This window comes from Eubalaena glacialis, chromosome 11 (assembly GCF_028564815.1).
Source record: "Eubalaena glacialis isolate mEubGla1 chromosome 11, mEubGla1.1.hap2.+ XY, whole genome shotgun sequence".
In the NCBI taxonomy this organism is placed as follows: domain Eukaryota; kingdom Metazoa; phylum Chordata; class Mammalia; order Artiodactyla; family Balaenidae; genus Eubalaena; species Eubalaena glacialis.
Window position 1 is genome coordinate 112,799,168 of NC_083726.1, and position 15,608 is coordinate 112,814,775.

The following is a 15,608-nucleotide window of genomic DNA, read 5'->3' on the forward strand; positions in this document are numbered from 1 at the left end:
GCAGAGCCCCTCCCGCCAAGTTCATTTCTGTTATATTTGAGATTCCACATGTAAGTGATATCATACGATATTTGTCTTTCTCTGTCTGACTTACTTCACTTAGTATGAGAATCTCTAGGTCCATCCACGTTGCTGCAAATGGCATTATTTCATTCTTTTGTGTAGCTGAGTAGTATTCCATTGTATATATGTACCTCATCTTCTTTATCCATTCATTCAAATGTGGATGGACATTTGGGTTGCTTCCATGTCCTGGCTATTGTGAATAGTGCTGCTGTGAACATTGGGTTGTATGCATCTTTTTGAATTGTAGTTTTCTCTGGATATATGCCCAGGAGTGGGATTGCAGGATCATATGGTAGTTCTATTTTTAGTTTCTTGAGGAATCTCCATACTGCTCTCCATAGTGGCTGTATCAATTTACATTCCCACCAACAGTACAAGAGGGTTCCCTTTTCTCCACACCCTCTCCAGCATTTATTATTTGTAGACTTTTTAATGATGGCCATTCTGACCGGTGTGAGGTGGTACCTCATTGTAGTTTTGAGTGGTGAAGTTCTTGAAGTGACCCGCTAGCACTCCTCACAGGACTGTCAGAGCATCAGATGGGATGCTGGGTGTGTGTGTGCATCGTAGGTTGGGAAGAGCCAGACAGAAGCAAACGGTCTTCTGCCCAGAGCATCGTCAGTGCCTCGAAGAGCAGGACTGTGCTTTTTCAGTCTTAGGCTTCCCTAAAGACTTTCTGCAAAGCACTAGCCATAAAACAGGCTTCCCATAAACACTTATGTGTGGGTTGATTGGATGCATTAGAGGAAGAGAGAATAGGATTGGATATTAGGAATGGAGCTTTAATCATCAGGAGAACAAGACACAGGGTGGCATTTTCAGGAAGGCTGTGGCTCTTCCCCTATGACCATTCATCCTGGAGGCTTCGACATCCATCTGCCTGACCCCAGGGATTGGATGGGCAAGATGCCAGGGAAACCACTGCTGAAATGATGGAGCCAGAATCGTGAAGAGGTGGGAATGGGGAGCAGAAACCTCCATCTGCAGATGGAGCCTTTAGACAGAGTCCAACAAAGCAAAGAAAACTGTGGCCCATCCTGAGACCACCGCCCCATCCCCTGGTCTTTCTTTTACCAAGATTCCTCGAAATTTTTTTCATCATAGTTTAACAGCAGTCAAGACAACATTTTTTTTTTTTTTGAAAATTGTTGAAAACCTTCACATGGAGAGAATAGGACCTTGGGAGAGAATTCTCTGCACCTTCTCAGAGAGGATTCTGAGAAAAAGTCAGGGGATGAGGGGAAGGAACGACCTTGTGGGAAGACAGATTCATCTAGTCCCCAGGCCATATTCAGAGCCTCGATTCTATGACCGTACAGGCAGGCGCTGGACCGGAAGTCCTCCACAGAGCTCCCGGGGCAAATTCTCCCAACGTCAGGGCAGGTGTCCCCGCCTGCTGCATCCCAGGCAGCCACGTGGGATCCACGGACAGGGATACCCAAAAACCACAAGCCACTGGCCTCGTCCTGAGCTTCCGGTCCCCATCTGGTGCCAGGGTTTCACACCTGGCTCCCAAGGTCACACGCTCCCAGATCCTCTGACCTGTGCAGTGACAGCTGATGCCCTCCAGGGGCCAAGAAAAGGAGCACACTTACCCTGGGCTCTGTCATCCTCACCCTCAGAAGCTTCTGAGATGCCACAACTACAAGGCTCAGAGCTCTGCACGGACTTAGCATTCAGTGCTAGGACTCCCCAGAAAAGCCCATGCACATCTTAGGCTGGAATCCTGGAAGGGGATGGGCAGTGAGGTGCCGCTCGGTCCCTGTGTATTGACTCCAGGGCACAGCAGGGGTGCAAAATCTGTTCCTTGATAAGAACTGTAGAGTCAGGCTTAGGGGTTACAATCTCTCAGGGAGCTTTGGAAACAAGTGCAAAGAGTCTCACCTTCACTCAGCAGGGCGAAGGATGGTCCTGGGGGAGTTATGGTTGTTCTCCTGGGCAGCCAGGTTGGGAGCCCCCGGCAGGGAGTCTTAGCCAGGAGCTGGAAGGTCTGCCATCCCTGCTATTGGGCAAATCCCTACCTCCAAGCTCAATGTTTCCTTGTCTCAGGTGGGAAGAATTACTCTGAGATGCTCGTACCTTCCTTCACTCTCACCAAGCGGGGGATCCTTCCTCTCCCCGAAATCAGCCTACTCCCCTGGGCGGTCCTCTGCCTTCAGAGCCACCTGCCAGGCATTCAGGATTGGTGGGGAGTCTTCGGAAGTGACGTAGGCCGGTACATCAGTTCTCTCTCCTAACAGGACACGCGGAAGTGGCCAGGGAGGTTCCAACTCCAACCAGTCTGGGACCAGAGCGCATGACCACATCCTTCTCTCAAGACACCTGCCCTGCCCCCTGCAGCACCTTGGCAGCTGCTGGGAAACCCCTCTCTGACCACCCTGCAAGTCTCCCTCAAGCCCCTTTGCCCCCGAGTCCTCCTTGACCACGGCGTCCACCACCGAGGTCTGTCCGTCCTCTGGATGCTTTGGCATGTCGCACCCGTCCTGGTCATCCAACGCCTCTCACATGGTGCCTTGTATGGAATAACGTCTTCTCTGCTCACTCGCATCGTGGGCCCCTTGAGGATAAGTTTGCTCTGCTTTGTAATCTGTGGTGAATACATGTACGAACCATTCTGTGACTGTTACTAAAGAAAGCTGTCTCACACACAGCATTGAAGTGTCCTAAATCTTCTCTCTAACCTGGGGGGCCAGCACCCTGTGTCTTAGAGACACATCCTGGGTCCAGGCGAGGAGCACTGTGCCCCTGGACCTGTCTCTCCTGCCCTTGTGGCTTCCGCCCCAACACGTGGAGGGCTCAGGACACCCAGATTCAAATCCAGCCTCTCCCGGTGTGAGCTGCACATCTTTGGGTGTGTTATTTAAACTGTCTGCATCAGCCTCGTCATCTATACAGAGGAAGTAACTGTACCTCTCCAAAGGGTTCTTAGGAAAAGTAAATGAGTTACTACAAGTAAAGCACATCATAAACCCAATAAGTGCCAGGTGTCTCCGAGATCATTATCGGAGCAGCCGCCTAGGGAAGCGGAAGACCCTGTCCCGGCTCTCCTGTTTATTTGCTTTGAGACTCTGGATGTGTAAACCCCAAGAGTTCCATTTCTTCGTGTTCAAACTTAAAATATGGATAACGCCTGGTGAGTCTACCTCACAGCGTGGCAGTGAGGTTCAGATGAGCGAATACACGTGAAAATGCTTTGTAAACTATAAAAACATGTGTATGGGCAGGATAACAAATGCCACTTCTTTGTGCCTGCGTCTGTGTGACCACCCTTCCCATGGTGCCTTCTGCAATGCTTCCTGACTTTCCCCTGCCTTCTGCATTAGCTGGGAGCTCCTGGGGCACAGATCACGTCACCCTCCTCTTCCAGCAGCCCTGATCTCTAGCCTGCCGCCCGCATGCGGTCTGCACTCAGTAGAGGGGATGTGGGAAGAGCAACAGTCCCTTGCATGTGTGTTCTTCCAGAAGGCGTGCAGTGGCTTGCCCCCCAGGGGTGGCAGGTGATAGGACTGTCGCCCCACATCAGAGGGCACGTCTAGTCCCAGGAGCCAGGCCCCCCATAGGGAATGCCTGGCCTGTGGCTCTGCTCCTGGGACCCTCCTGGGCTCCGCTGCCTGTGCTTAGCCAGCAGACTTGCCATCTTCATGAGGTTTCTGAATTCACCTCCACGCTATTGGAGAGACCACAATACCAGTGGAGTTGCCCTTGGCAGTTCAAATCAGGGAAACCGAGGAATCGAACCTCAGCATTCCGTAAAGGAGCAGGGACTCTGGGACCTTTCTTCTTTCGTCCCGTCTCGAAACCCTCCCAAGGTTGCAACTTTGCTTTTGTGCCTCTGTCTCGGTCTCCCATATCTTCACGAGGAGGGGGTCTCAGAGGACGCCACTGCCTGGTACTGACCTGGATTCCTTCTGTATCCCTCAAAACACCCACTTAGGGCTGTGCACAGACAAAGCTCTGGGTGCTTAGTTCCTGATTGGAATTAAAAAGACTGAGAAAAACAACATGAGTGGACTTGATGGGAGATTAATTGCACAGGCATCTGTTGACTGCATGACTGAAGCTGGATTTTTTCGGAACCACTGGCTGCCTTCGCATTTCCTGGTGGAAGTGGGGCAGGTCAGCAGACAACCCAGTGTTGTAGATAACTTTTGCCCACACATCATTCACTTTTGGGAGCGTTGGCTTGAAATTGAGGGGTGTGTGTGTGTGTGTGTGTGTGTGTGTGTGTGTGTGTCTGGAACCGACGTGCCTTCCGTGAGCCTCAGAGATCCCTGTATTCTCTTCAAATGGGCTGATTACAACACAGAGGATGTGGACGGTGGAGTTTTTCCTGTTTGATGTCACACTGCTACCCTTTAAAAGTCTGAGGGAAAAAAAGGAGGGAATGCAGCCTAGGAGCCTCAGGCCAGAAACCAGCAAGGAAGAGGAGAAACAGGCCAGGGAGGCCAGGCGCAGAGCCAGGGTCGGGTTTCAGACTCCACACCAGCCATTCAGAGAGCCGCGATGCTGGGGGCCTGCCTGGGCCTCTGGGTCTGCACCCTGGGCTGTGCGGTCCACGCCTATCCCAACACCTCCCCGCTGCTGGGCTCCAGCTGGGGCGGCCTGACCCACCTGTACACGGCCACGGCCAGGAACAGCTACCACCTGCAGATCCACAGGGACGGCCACGTGGATGGCTCACCCCAGCAGACCATCTACAGTAAGTTGGGGTTCCGTCCAGGCTGGGAAGAAGGGGGATTGCTCTGTGCCTCCACCTGCAGGGACTTGGGGAGGCCTTGGCTGGACCAGAGGGCTAATCCAGCCTCCTAGCTTCTCGCCCAGGATCCGTGAGTGTATGTGTGTGTGTGCACGCGTGTTTAAACCTTGGGAGGAGATTCTGCCACCTCCCCAATTAGTGTGTATTGGTTTCTCCCACCAAGAATAATTTCCGTCTTAACTAAAATCCATCTTCCCACAACAGCAGCCGCTTTCTCTGTGCCCTGTCCAAAGAGTCAAAAAACGTACAAAAGACAGGCAAGAAGGCTGGGAAGAAAAGAAGTCAGATCGGTCAGTAGACACTGAGTTTTGGCTCATGAACTTTGGACTGGGTTAACGGTAGAGGTTGTGAAGATTTCTGTACCAGACCAGGGCTTGGAATAGGTAAACCCAGAGGCTCTTTCCAACTCAGAGCTTCTAGTATGCTGGCCTTGTAAAAGTTCTCAGGGAAAATGTATTAAAGACTAGACTGTCCAGGAATCCTGTCTTGATGAGTCTGACCCAGTGCATCCATCCATCCATCCAACAATCATCATCCAACAAGCTTACTAGGGGCTTCAGTGGAACCCAAGATGCTATGAGCTGGGGAGTCTTCTCTGTGGAGCTGAAAGGTCCACTTATTAGCAAATCAATCTGGTTGGGAACTCACTGAAAACATGAGACAACCAGAATGTTTTTAAAGATTAGGTTTGTGGCAAGTTGGACCACAGTCCCCAATAGTCAATCAATTAGCTGTGCTTCCGATGTCCCCAGAAGGAATAATGGGGTGGGAGGAGGACGGATATTGAGAAAGACAAGGTCTTCTATTTTAGGAGAACCTGTAAAAATTAAGGATACAGAAAAATGCCCACTGATTCAAAATAGATCCAATCAGAGGAAGGAAAGAGTAAGCACAGTCTCTGTTTAATTAAAGACAATTTCTTATAGGAATAATGACTTGCCCTTTATTGTTGCACTAAATTATTCTGTAATTTTGCTGTGGCCTTGCTATATGCAAGACATTCATTCTGCTAAGAGTCAAAGGACCTTAAACCTGGTAGTGAGAGAGATGCATGTGCAAAGCCAAGAGTTCGGACCTCTTCAAGTGCTCAGTGGATGGTGACAGGAGGTGAAAGAAAGGAGGAAGTTCTCCCCAAATACCAAACAGGTTCCAGAACTCAGGGGAACACAGTAGGATTCAGGAGTCAACAGCTGGGAAGCCAAGTTTGAGTCCCATGGCAAAAAATCTGAAATAAATCTGGATACAGTTGATGCATCCAAAGTATCGCTCGTTTTATTCAATGGATATTTAGCAGAACCTACAACGTGTCTGACATCATGAAAAGCTCTGTGGCTTCAAAAGAAGACCAGCCCTTCACGCACCTCCATGTTTTCAACCCTTCGTGTCTCCCAGCTCATGATCAGCTTTGAGGAAACACAGTTTTGCCCTCTCGTGGAAGGCCGCCCTCACTTCAAGATGAGAGATGATTTAAAATGCAGGACAGTAGATTATGGTAAATTATTTTGATTCCCCTACATGGCAAGGGCTGCAGATAATTAGAGAATGCTTATAAAATTTCTCTATAATCACAGAATCCTTTTGATGAAAGGAAGCCCCCAAAGACATGGCCTGGTGGGGGGAGGGGGAGGGCTGTGAGTGGTGCCCGGAGCGGGTAGGGTTCAGCCCACTGAGTTTGCAGCATGAATCATAGAATTTTCCCTCTTATATCCACCGACCTCAGGCCCCGAGAAGGCACAGAGCGCTAGCTGGAATGAATTAAAATGACTGAGAGGGAGCAAAGTGAATTGAACTGATTTCAGATTTTTTTTTTTTTTTACAGAAATGTGATTTTGTTTTGTCGTATAAAGAACCTACTAAGCCTTGTGTCTCTGGCAGTTAAGAAACCTGGGAAGGGACTCAGTCAGGGGCGGGAGAGAGACACTTTTGCTAGTTTATATAACACTTATACTATTCAGATCAGTTATCATGAGCATTATAGATATATAGATAGACAGACAGATATACACACTAAGATAAAAAGTTACCCAAAAAGGAAAGAAGAAACACTGATGCCTGTAGCTATGTAGGACAACTAAGTAACAGGCTGGAGAAGGATTTGTAATGACCTCCCCAATGAACGCAGAGCAACGGTTTTACATTGATGGAAAGGTGTGGAGTGTTTTTTCCCCTCCTAATTAATTACAGATTTCCAGTGACATGCGGTTCACTTGATTATTGTGCTTTACTAAATCCTTGATTAATAGTTGAGTGCTCAACCCATCTTTGGTTTGTTGATCGTTGTGAAGTCATCGGCCTACAAGATTCTATATCCTGGTGACTTGCAGCTGGTGTCAGGGAGTGTGTCCCCAATGTCTGTCTCCTTCCTACTACGAACAAGGCTACCCTCCCACTCTCCATGAGCCCCACTTTGTGGCAACAGCAGCAAAGAGATGCTTATTACCCTTGGTTAATATTACTCCCTGGCTCCTGGTCTTTTTACTTCCTCTGCCTTCCCCAATGTCACTTTCTTTACTTGAAGCTGAACTATCCTTGGGCTCTTTAACCCTTCAAAATGTTATCTTTCTTTTGGGGAGCTCAAAGTCCTTTACATCCATCATCGTATTTATCATTTATTGACCATGAGACTAGAATAGGGCAGATAATTTTCTACTCTTATAGCAGAGATTGAGGCAAAGTGGTAATAGTAACAATCACCGGCATTTAGAAAGTGGGTTTAGAGCAGATAAAAATATTATCTCCTTACACCCCGAAGACGACCAAATGAAGTAAATGATTCTACTCCATATGAGAAAACAGAGGTTCAAGAACTCAGATAACTGGCTTGTGGTCACATAGGCGGTAAATGACCTAGGGGAGACCTGGACCCGGGTCCCATGCTTCTTCTGTATCACGTGCACAGACACGGCATCACGAAAGGAAATGTCCTTTACACCTGCTGGGCTCCAACAGGTGTGGTCCCAGCAGCCAGCGGTTTGTGCCTTCTTTCTGCCAAATGCTGCCCTTGGGTCGGTGCAGACCTGCCTCAGTCACCTGCCCAGGCAGGGCAGTCGGCTCTTCCATTTGCTGGACTTTTGCATCGGCTCCTGTGGGTTTGATTCAAGCCTGTGCGTCCTCACGGCAGCAGCTCCCGGTCCCCCTGCAGGCTGTCTTCTGTCCTCACTGGCCCTGGAGACCACGCACACTGCCCACAGGGACCCAGGCATCGGCTGGCAACTGTCAGAGTGTGGGCTTAGCGTCAGGGGCAGGCCAGCCATCCTCCACAAGGCCTTCCATCTGCCAAACGTTTTCAAGGCACTTTTTTACAGCATCATCCCATTTGATCCTAGTTGCAACCCTGGGAAGCAGGCAGGACAGCTGTGATTCTTCTCTCTTCCCAGCTGAGGACACTGAGACGAGAGCGATGACTTGCCCAAGGCTACAGAGTTAGTACAGGGCATAACAGGGACCAGAAACCTAGCGCCCCAGTTCCAGGCTCCTGGCTCAGCACCTCTCCCCTGACCGCCTCGGGGGTACCGTGACCTGGAGGCCTCATGGCCGTGGCCTGGATTTCTGCCCTTGATTTTTTCTTCTGAGGCTTGTCGTGATGTCAGCTGGAGACGAGCTCCAGGGTTGTGGGCAGAAGATGTTAGGGTCACTGACCTGAGTTTCCTGAGTTTGAATCTTGCCTTGGTTTCCTCATGATTTAAATTGGGAGGCTGCTACTTCCAATATTAATACTGGTGACATTAACAACATAGCTGGTTTTGTGGGGTTTTGGGGGGGGATTCTTTTCTTATTTATTTATTTTTGGCCGCGACCCATGGCATGTGCGATCTTAGTTCCCCGACCAGGGATTGAACCTTCACCCCCTGCAGTGGAAGCGCAGAGTCCTAACCACTGGACCACCAGGGAAGTCCCCTAGCAGCTGTTTTGAGAGTTTAAAATGTGCCAAATACTCAGAGTGCAACATCTCAAAAACAGTTACGAAGCGTAATTTTTTTTTCCCCCAAGTAGACTGAAAATTCATCAGGCTAGAAACAATTTCTTACACGTTCCTTATGTCTCTCTCAGGCCTTCTCTCAACCTTAACCATAGATCTGAGACTCATAGGCAGACCCCGTTATGGAGCATTTAATATCCTCCACACCTCCCATTCCCCACCCCACTTCCAGAAGCTTCCCTCAAGCCTAATCCTTAGCCAAACTTGGAAACCAATGACCTCTCCTCTTTGGCCCTCTGCCTGGGCTTGCTCCCAGCCTCATGGCCTCTGCCCCACATCATTCTGACTTCTCTGTGCTCAGCTCGTGTCTAGTATTGCCTGCCACTCTCTTTGGAGGGCTTTGTACTGAGCCTACATGGGGTAGATCTGGGCTATAAGTCACCCCATGAGGCGCCATCACTTACTGGGCACAGATGCCTGGCGTTTCCACCCTCTCCGGGCTACATTTCTAGAAGACTCGACCTCCTGCCTGGGCTACCTCCCTGGGAACTGTGAGGCCAAATGAGATGTGTGGGGAAATTCTGTGGTCGGCAAAGGGAAGAGGCCCCGAGACCTAAAGAGATGATTCTAGTAGAAAATGTCAGGTAATTAAACAGCATCTGGGGAGGAAGTCTTGCTGAATTAGTACTCATATCACACCTTTTATGGTCTCATTGTACCCTTGCTACAAAACAGAAACTTTATTTATTTAACTCTTCACTGGTACTTGTTAGAATTGCACATCCCCATGGGGGCAGCGAGGGGCGGCCACACTTAAAGCTGTTGTCAGTTACTCAGGGTGTAGGTAGCGTGAATGGGTTTCAGGCCTTTGTCCAGGGCTAGTTTTTGAGAAGGGCTGCACCTGGGGGGCACCACCAAGTGAGAAAAGGACCAAGAATAGCGATGAAGAAGCAAGAAGTAATTCCCTGCATCCCAGGATCTGCTTGACATGGAAAGATAAACCATCTGCTTCTAAGTGGCTCACTCTAGGGCGGCACTAGACAGGTGAACTTATTAAAGCAGGTGAGGAGATACACGCTCTGATAGAGGCGAGTCGGAGCGGCTGAGAAGAAAGAACAGGTCATTCTGATTAGAGAGATTAGGAAAGTCTCCATACAATAGTGACATCTGAGCCTGGCCTTGAAGCATGAGTGACCTCGATAAGCAGAGCGGGGAGGAGAAGATCCATCCGAATACATTCTTGACACATAAAGGGTGCTGACTGCTGTATCACTGAGCCCTGCACGGCTACCTGGGTGGAGAATCAAGCTGGATGCTTGAAAGACATCTGGGCATAGATTTAAAACTCACAAAAGCAGAAGGCTTGGGAGGACGTGACCACCACCACAAACATTAAGAAGTATGAGCCAGGCAAAGGGGAAAATAAAGAGAGTCCAAGTAGAGAGAGAAACATGTCGGTTCAGGTGGAAGAAAGCTGGGAGTTCAGGGTGCTCCTTGCAGGCAGGAGGAGAAGCAGGAGGCAAGGTGGGGGGCGGGGGGGAGGGTGCGGGGGAGGGGAGGTCAGAAGAAAGAGGCTGAACAAGGACAAGAGGAGGCTTCTGTGAAATCATCACCACCCTTAAGATCAATCAAGGGAGGATCCTTGGAGGTAGGGGCTGGATGTGAAGCCAGGTTTTGACCTGAACGATTTTCTCCATAGGTGCCCTGATGATCAGATCTGAGGATGCGGGCTTCGTGGTGATAACAGGGGTGATGAGCAGGAGATATCTCTGCATGGACCTCAGAGGCAACATTTTTGGATCTGTGAGTTTCTTTTTGTGCTGGATCATTATTTGCAAATAACTATCTCATTGCTCTGGCAAAATGTAGAATTTTATAGCTTAAAGATTCCACCACTTGCAGATTACCTTGGTGATGTTTTCTCTGAGTACTTTTTTCCATCTAAGTATCAAATGCTCAGGTTTATACAGCTGAGGTCTGAACCCAGGCCATCTGGCTTTGGAGCATCTGGGCTCTCAGTCTCTAGTCCGACCTGCCCTTTGGTCCCCATTTTTTAACTAGCACAGCACTTTGTCTGCAGCCCAGGTCCTCAAGTCACATACGTTCATGTTGGAAAGTCCATTAGAAAGAAAGGGTGAGAAGCCACTAGGGTCTCATCATTTTGTTACTAGACATCCTTGACCTTGGGCAAGTCCCCTATTTCTCTCAACTTCAGTTTCCTCACCTGGAAAAAGTGGGATGGACCATGTGCCCTGTGGGGCTCCCCCAAATCAAGATCTGTAACGAACTCCCTCAGCCCCGGCTGTGATGGCTGGTCTTTTGGATTGGTGAGCAAGGGCTTTCCCAAACTACAGGGCGCAGCATATTCCAAAACACGGGGGCATTGGACACAAGCAGGGCTGTGGATCTCAGAAGCTCCTCCCACCAGAAATTCCAAGAGAGCAATTACTTTCTGTTTTACTTATTGCTGTGTCCCAGCACCTACCATAGTATCTGGCCCGGAGTAGATAAATATCCGCTGAACAAATATAGATAAATAAGTACATAAATACCTGCTGACCGCATAATAGGCATATACAGAGTCCTCATCTGTAAAATACTTACTTCGTGGACTTTTGAGGATTAAAGGACATCCTACGTAACGGTCCTAGCAGGCACTCAGCAAAACCCAGCACCAGTTAGTGGCAGAGCGAGGGCTCACGTAGGTCACCTGGTGATGAAATTCACGTCCCTAATTCCCAAACTCTGTTCTGCCTCCGAGGGGGAGTCTCCTTACTTATGTGTGGCCCTACAAACCCCAGCCCACCTTTGTCCAGGTGAGGAGACAGACCGAAGCCACCTCTGATCCAAAAACAAAAGGCAGAGAGAGGGCAGGCCTCCGTCCAGAAAGCAGACACAGAGGCGCCGGCTCTGTCCAGCCCGGCCCCAGGCAGCCAAGTGCCGGCGGCGGGTCCCCAGGCGGAGCCGCAAGGTCCCCAAGGCGGTCCCCACCTGCCAGTCGTAACCGCAGTTTGGAAATCACTTTTGCCCAGCAGGGCACGACGGGGTTAAAGGCAAGGCCCGAGGAGAGTGGGTGGGAGGACTGGGGTCCCGGGGTGGAGCTGGTCCCATCCAGCCCCCCGAGGGCTTCGGCCTCACCCGGTCGCCCCGCCCCGCTTGCAGCATCACTTCAGCCCCGAGAGCTGCAGGTTCCGGCAGCGGACGCTGGAGAACGGCTACGACGTGTACCACTCGCCGCAGCACCGCTTCCTCGTCAGCCTGGGCCGGGCCAAGCGGGCCTTCCTGCCGGGCACCAACCCGCCCCCGTACGCGCAGTTCCTGTCGCGCAGGAACGAGATCCCGCTGCTGCACTTCGCCACCGCGCGGCCCCGGCGCCACACGCGCAGCGCGCACGACGGCGGGGACCCGCTGAGCGTGCTCAAGCCGCGCGCCCGCGCCACGCCCGCGCCCGCCTCCTGCTCCCAAGAGCGGCCCAGCGCCGAGGACAGCGGCCCTGCGGCCAGCGACCCGCTCGGGGTGCTCCGCGGCCACCGGCTGGACGCGCGCGCCGGGCCGGGGGGCGCCGAGCGCTGCCGGCCCTTCCCCAGCTTCGCTTAGGGCGGCCCAACTCGGAAAGCCAAGCCGTCTGGGGCGCGGACTGGAGGTGGGGCGAACCGGCTCCCCTTCCTCCCTTGGCGGGAGGTCCCCGGGGGATTGCCCTTGGAGGCCGGAGGGATGGAGCCCCTCGCCTTCCTCCTCCCACCCGGACGCGCTCCCTTGGGAGAGAAGGGGTTCCCTCACCCCCAGCCCTTCCTCTTCCCTCTCCTCTCCTCTCCATCAGTCTAGCATTAAGAACAGGGGCTTAGCGAGTTGACCAGCCGGGAGCCCAAGCCACCGCCCCCTGCTTTGTGCCATCTGCCTGGACCCTGTTGGCAGGGTTTGAGTTTGCAACCTTGACCTGAGGGATTAACAGCTCGACTGAGCAAAACCCATGAAAATCCTAACCTCAAGCCTTCGTTCTTCCTTAAGCATCTCTGGAGAAGGGCCGTCAACAAGACTGGGGGTAGGCTGGTCAAAACTTAGCCAGAATGACCGCCCGGAGAACAGAGGCAGGGATCAAGCTAGAGACACAAGCTCCCTACAGAATGGCCCCTTGCCCTGCTCTGTCCCTCTGTGCAGCCAAAGCCCGGGCCAGAGTGACCCTGCTCTTCCCACGTGGCCCCTGCCTCTTGGCCCTACGTTTGGCTTGAGTGAATTGGGCCTGAGGAGGAGTTTTGGTCTTGGCTCCCGAAAATCTACCCTGCTAGGATTTGTTTTTCAAAATGGAAATAAATTCAAACTCTCCTAAGAGGCCCTTCATTAAGCCTCTGCTTCCAGGTTGGGTGGTGATCCATTCTGGATGAATTAGACAAATGTTGCAAGCAGGGGCCTTGTGACAACGGGACTGCTCTGGGTTGGGTTTTTGTGCCAACTGTGTCCTTTTGTGAAGTGGCATCGGGGATTCCGGGGAAAGAAGTCCAACCACCAGGGATCACAGTGTAGGAGTCAGGAAAAGCCAGCACTGCCAGCTCTCCACCATGACCGCAACCCGCCCTGTAGCCGTGGCTAGAGGCTCAGCTAAAACACTCCTAGGTGGGCGTGTCTGGGTCTCACTCCACTTGGACGTTCTGGGGGCACCAAATGAAGACAGCTTTCAGTCCCAGGAGCCCCAGCACTGCCCTGAGGAAAACCAACCCTCACAGAACAGCTGAGCGCCAGGCAGGGGGAGACTGATGACTTAGTCATCCTCAGGGGCCCCATCTCCTACCTCTATTTAAATGGCCACCTGAAGAGCAGAATATGAACAAGCAGAGTAGATGCGAACAGCAGCTCCCACCCAGTCACCTTCTCCCCCTACTGCCATCACACACCCAACCTGAGAAACCGATCAGTTCTTTTACTTATGAGAGAAACATTGGCCAACTGCTCTCACCTATGGCTTTAGGCTGATCTTGAAGGATGAGTTCCTATTTCAAAACACTCAGACTATGTATAATAACTATATAGCAGTGCATGGCAACTATTTTCTTTATAGTTTTCATTTTCCGTTTGAGATATTATAGTGTATAAAAGCAACTGGAAACCTAAATGGAAAGGACTTGGGCAGAAAACTGGTTCATTGGGGTTTTCTCTTTGGCAGAGCTAAGAGAGCCTCACAATGTCTTATGTCACTTAGCACGTGGCAATATTTATTTATTTATTTGGAAGATTTTTGCCTATCGCTCTATATTTATGGATATTTATAAAAATGTAACCCTACCTTTCTCCTTTCTTCTTTTAAAAAAATAAAATTTATCTCAGCTTCTCTTAGCTTTTCCTTTTTGTATGACTACACAAAAGTACATCGAAATATGAGAATAAAAGGAATTCTGGGAGGAATTCTGGGAGGGGAGCACTGAGAAAATCTAGAGAGAGCAAAGTTGAAAAAAATCAGAATTTTAAAATATTCCAGGTTTTTTCCATACACAAATGAACTCAGCAATTTTGATGAATTCAGACAGAATTATTGAAAACAAGGAAAAAATTTTAATCAATACTGGATTTCTGATCACTCTAGCTTGTGTTTCCTTTAAAGAGAGAAATTTTTTTTTATTTGAAAAATACCCATAGACACAGCCACATCAAAATCTCAGTAAACTTCTAAAGAAAGATGACACATTCCAGGCTCTGGAAGAAATAAGGGGAAATGGCCCACAGTCAAGAGAAAATTCAATCACTAGAAACCAACCATTAGATGACCCAGATCTTGGAATTAGCAGCAGGAACTTTAAAGCAGCTATTATAAATATATTTAAGGGTTTTAAAGGAAGGAATGGTAATAAGGAACAAATAGATCAGGAATCTCAAAAGAGAAAAAGAAATAATAAAAAGAACCAAGTAGAAATCAAAAATTGAAAGATACAATATCAGAAATAATAAATTTATTAAATGAGCTTAATAGTAGATTGAAGATGAAAGAACAGTCATTGAAGATAATAAAGTTAACATGTAATCTTATCTGAAGAAAGAAAAAATATGTTAAAAAAATAATGACCAGAGTCTCAGTGATCTGCGTGACAATATCAAACTGTCCAAAGGAGCAAAAAGAGTTGAGGAATAATATTTGAAGATACAATGGCTGAAATTTTCCCCAAATTGATGAAAAACTAATGTACTGATAAAAGAAGCTAAGCAAACCTCAAGAAAAAGAAAAACAAAGAAAATCACAGTCAAACTGTGATTTGAGTATATCTCAAACTTCTGAAAGCAAGGATAAAATCTTGAAAGCTGCTGCAGAAAAATGAAACTTTAGGTATATGTGAACAGCTATGCACAGCTGATTTCTCATCATAAACAAGGGAAGCCATAAGGCGTTGAAAAGGTTGAAAGAAAATAAAGCTACATACCCAGAATTACATATCCTGCAAGAACATCCTTCAAAAGTGGGGAGGGGGAAATGAAGGTGAAGTAAAAACTGAGAGAACTTGTTGCCAGGCTGAAAAGAAATAACACCATATGGAAGAACTATAGAAAACAAAGAAGGGCATCAGAAATAGTAAAAATGTGGGTAAATTCAAACAACTACAAATATGTGATATACTTTCTTCTCTTGGTTTCTTTAAAATACCACTTAAAGCAAGTATTACAACACTGTACTGTGTGGCAGAATTTCCACACAAGATGGGAAGGGTAAATGAAGGAGACGGTTGCAAGATTGTAACCCTGTATGTGAAAGTCATACAACATGAATTCTAAGTAGACTGTGATAAGAATATATGCATATTATGATTCCTAAAGTACCTCTAATAATAAAAACAATCAAAGGGGTGTTGACAAAAGCCACCAAAAGTATTAAAAGAGAATACTAAA

General features: G+C 49.1%; 1 protein-coding gene across 1 annotated transcript; it reads left to right on the forward strand.

The window, feature by feature from the left end:
* Positions 1-4,426: 4,426 nt before the first annotated feature.
* Positions 4,427-13,879, forward strand: FGF23 (fibroblast growth factor 23). Its single transcript, XM_061205377.1, has 3 exons — positions 4,427-4,765; positions 10,441-10,544; positions 11,904-13,879. Exons 1-3 carry the CDS (start codon positions 4,570-4,572, stop codon positions 12,336-12,338), a joined length of 735 nt encoding a protein of 244 aa, XP_061061360.1. The 5' UTR covers positions 4,427-4,569; the 3' UTR covers positions 12,339-13,879.
* The last annotated feature ends 1,729 nt before the right edge of the window (positions 13,880-15,608 follow it).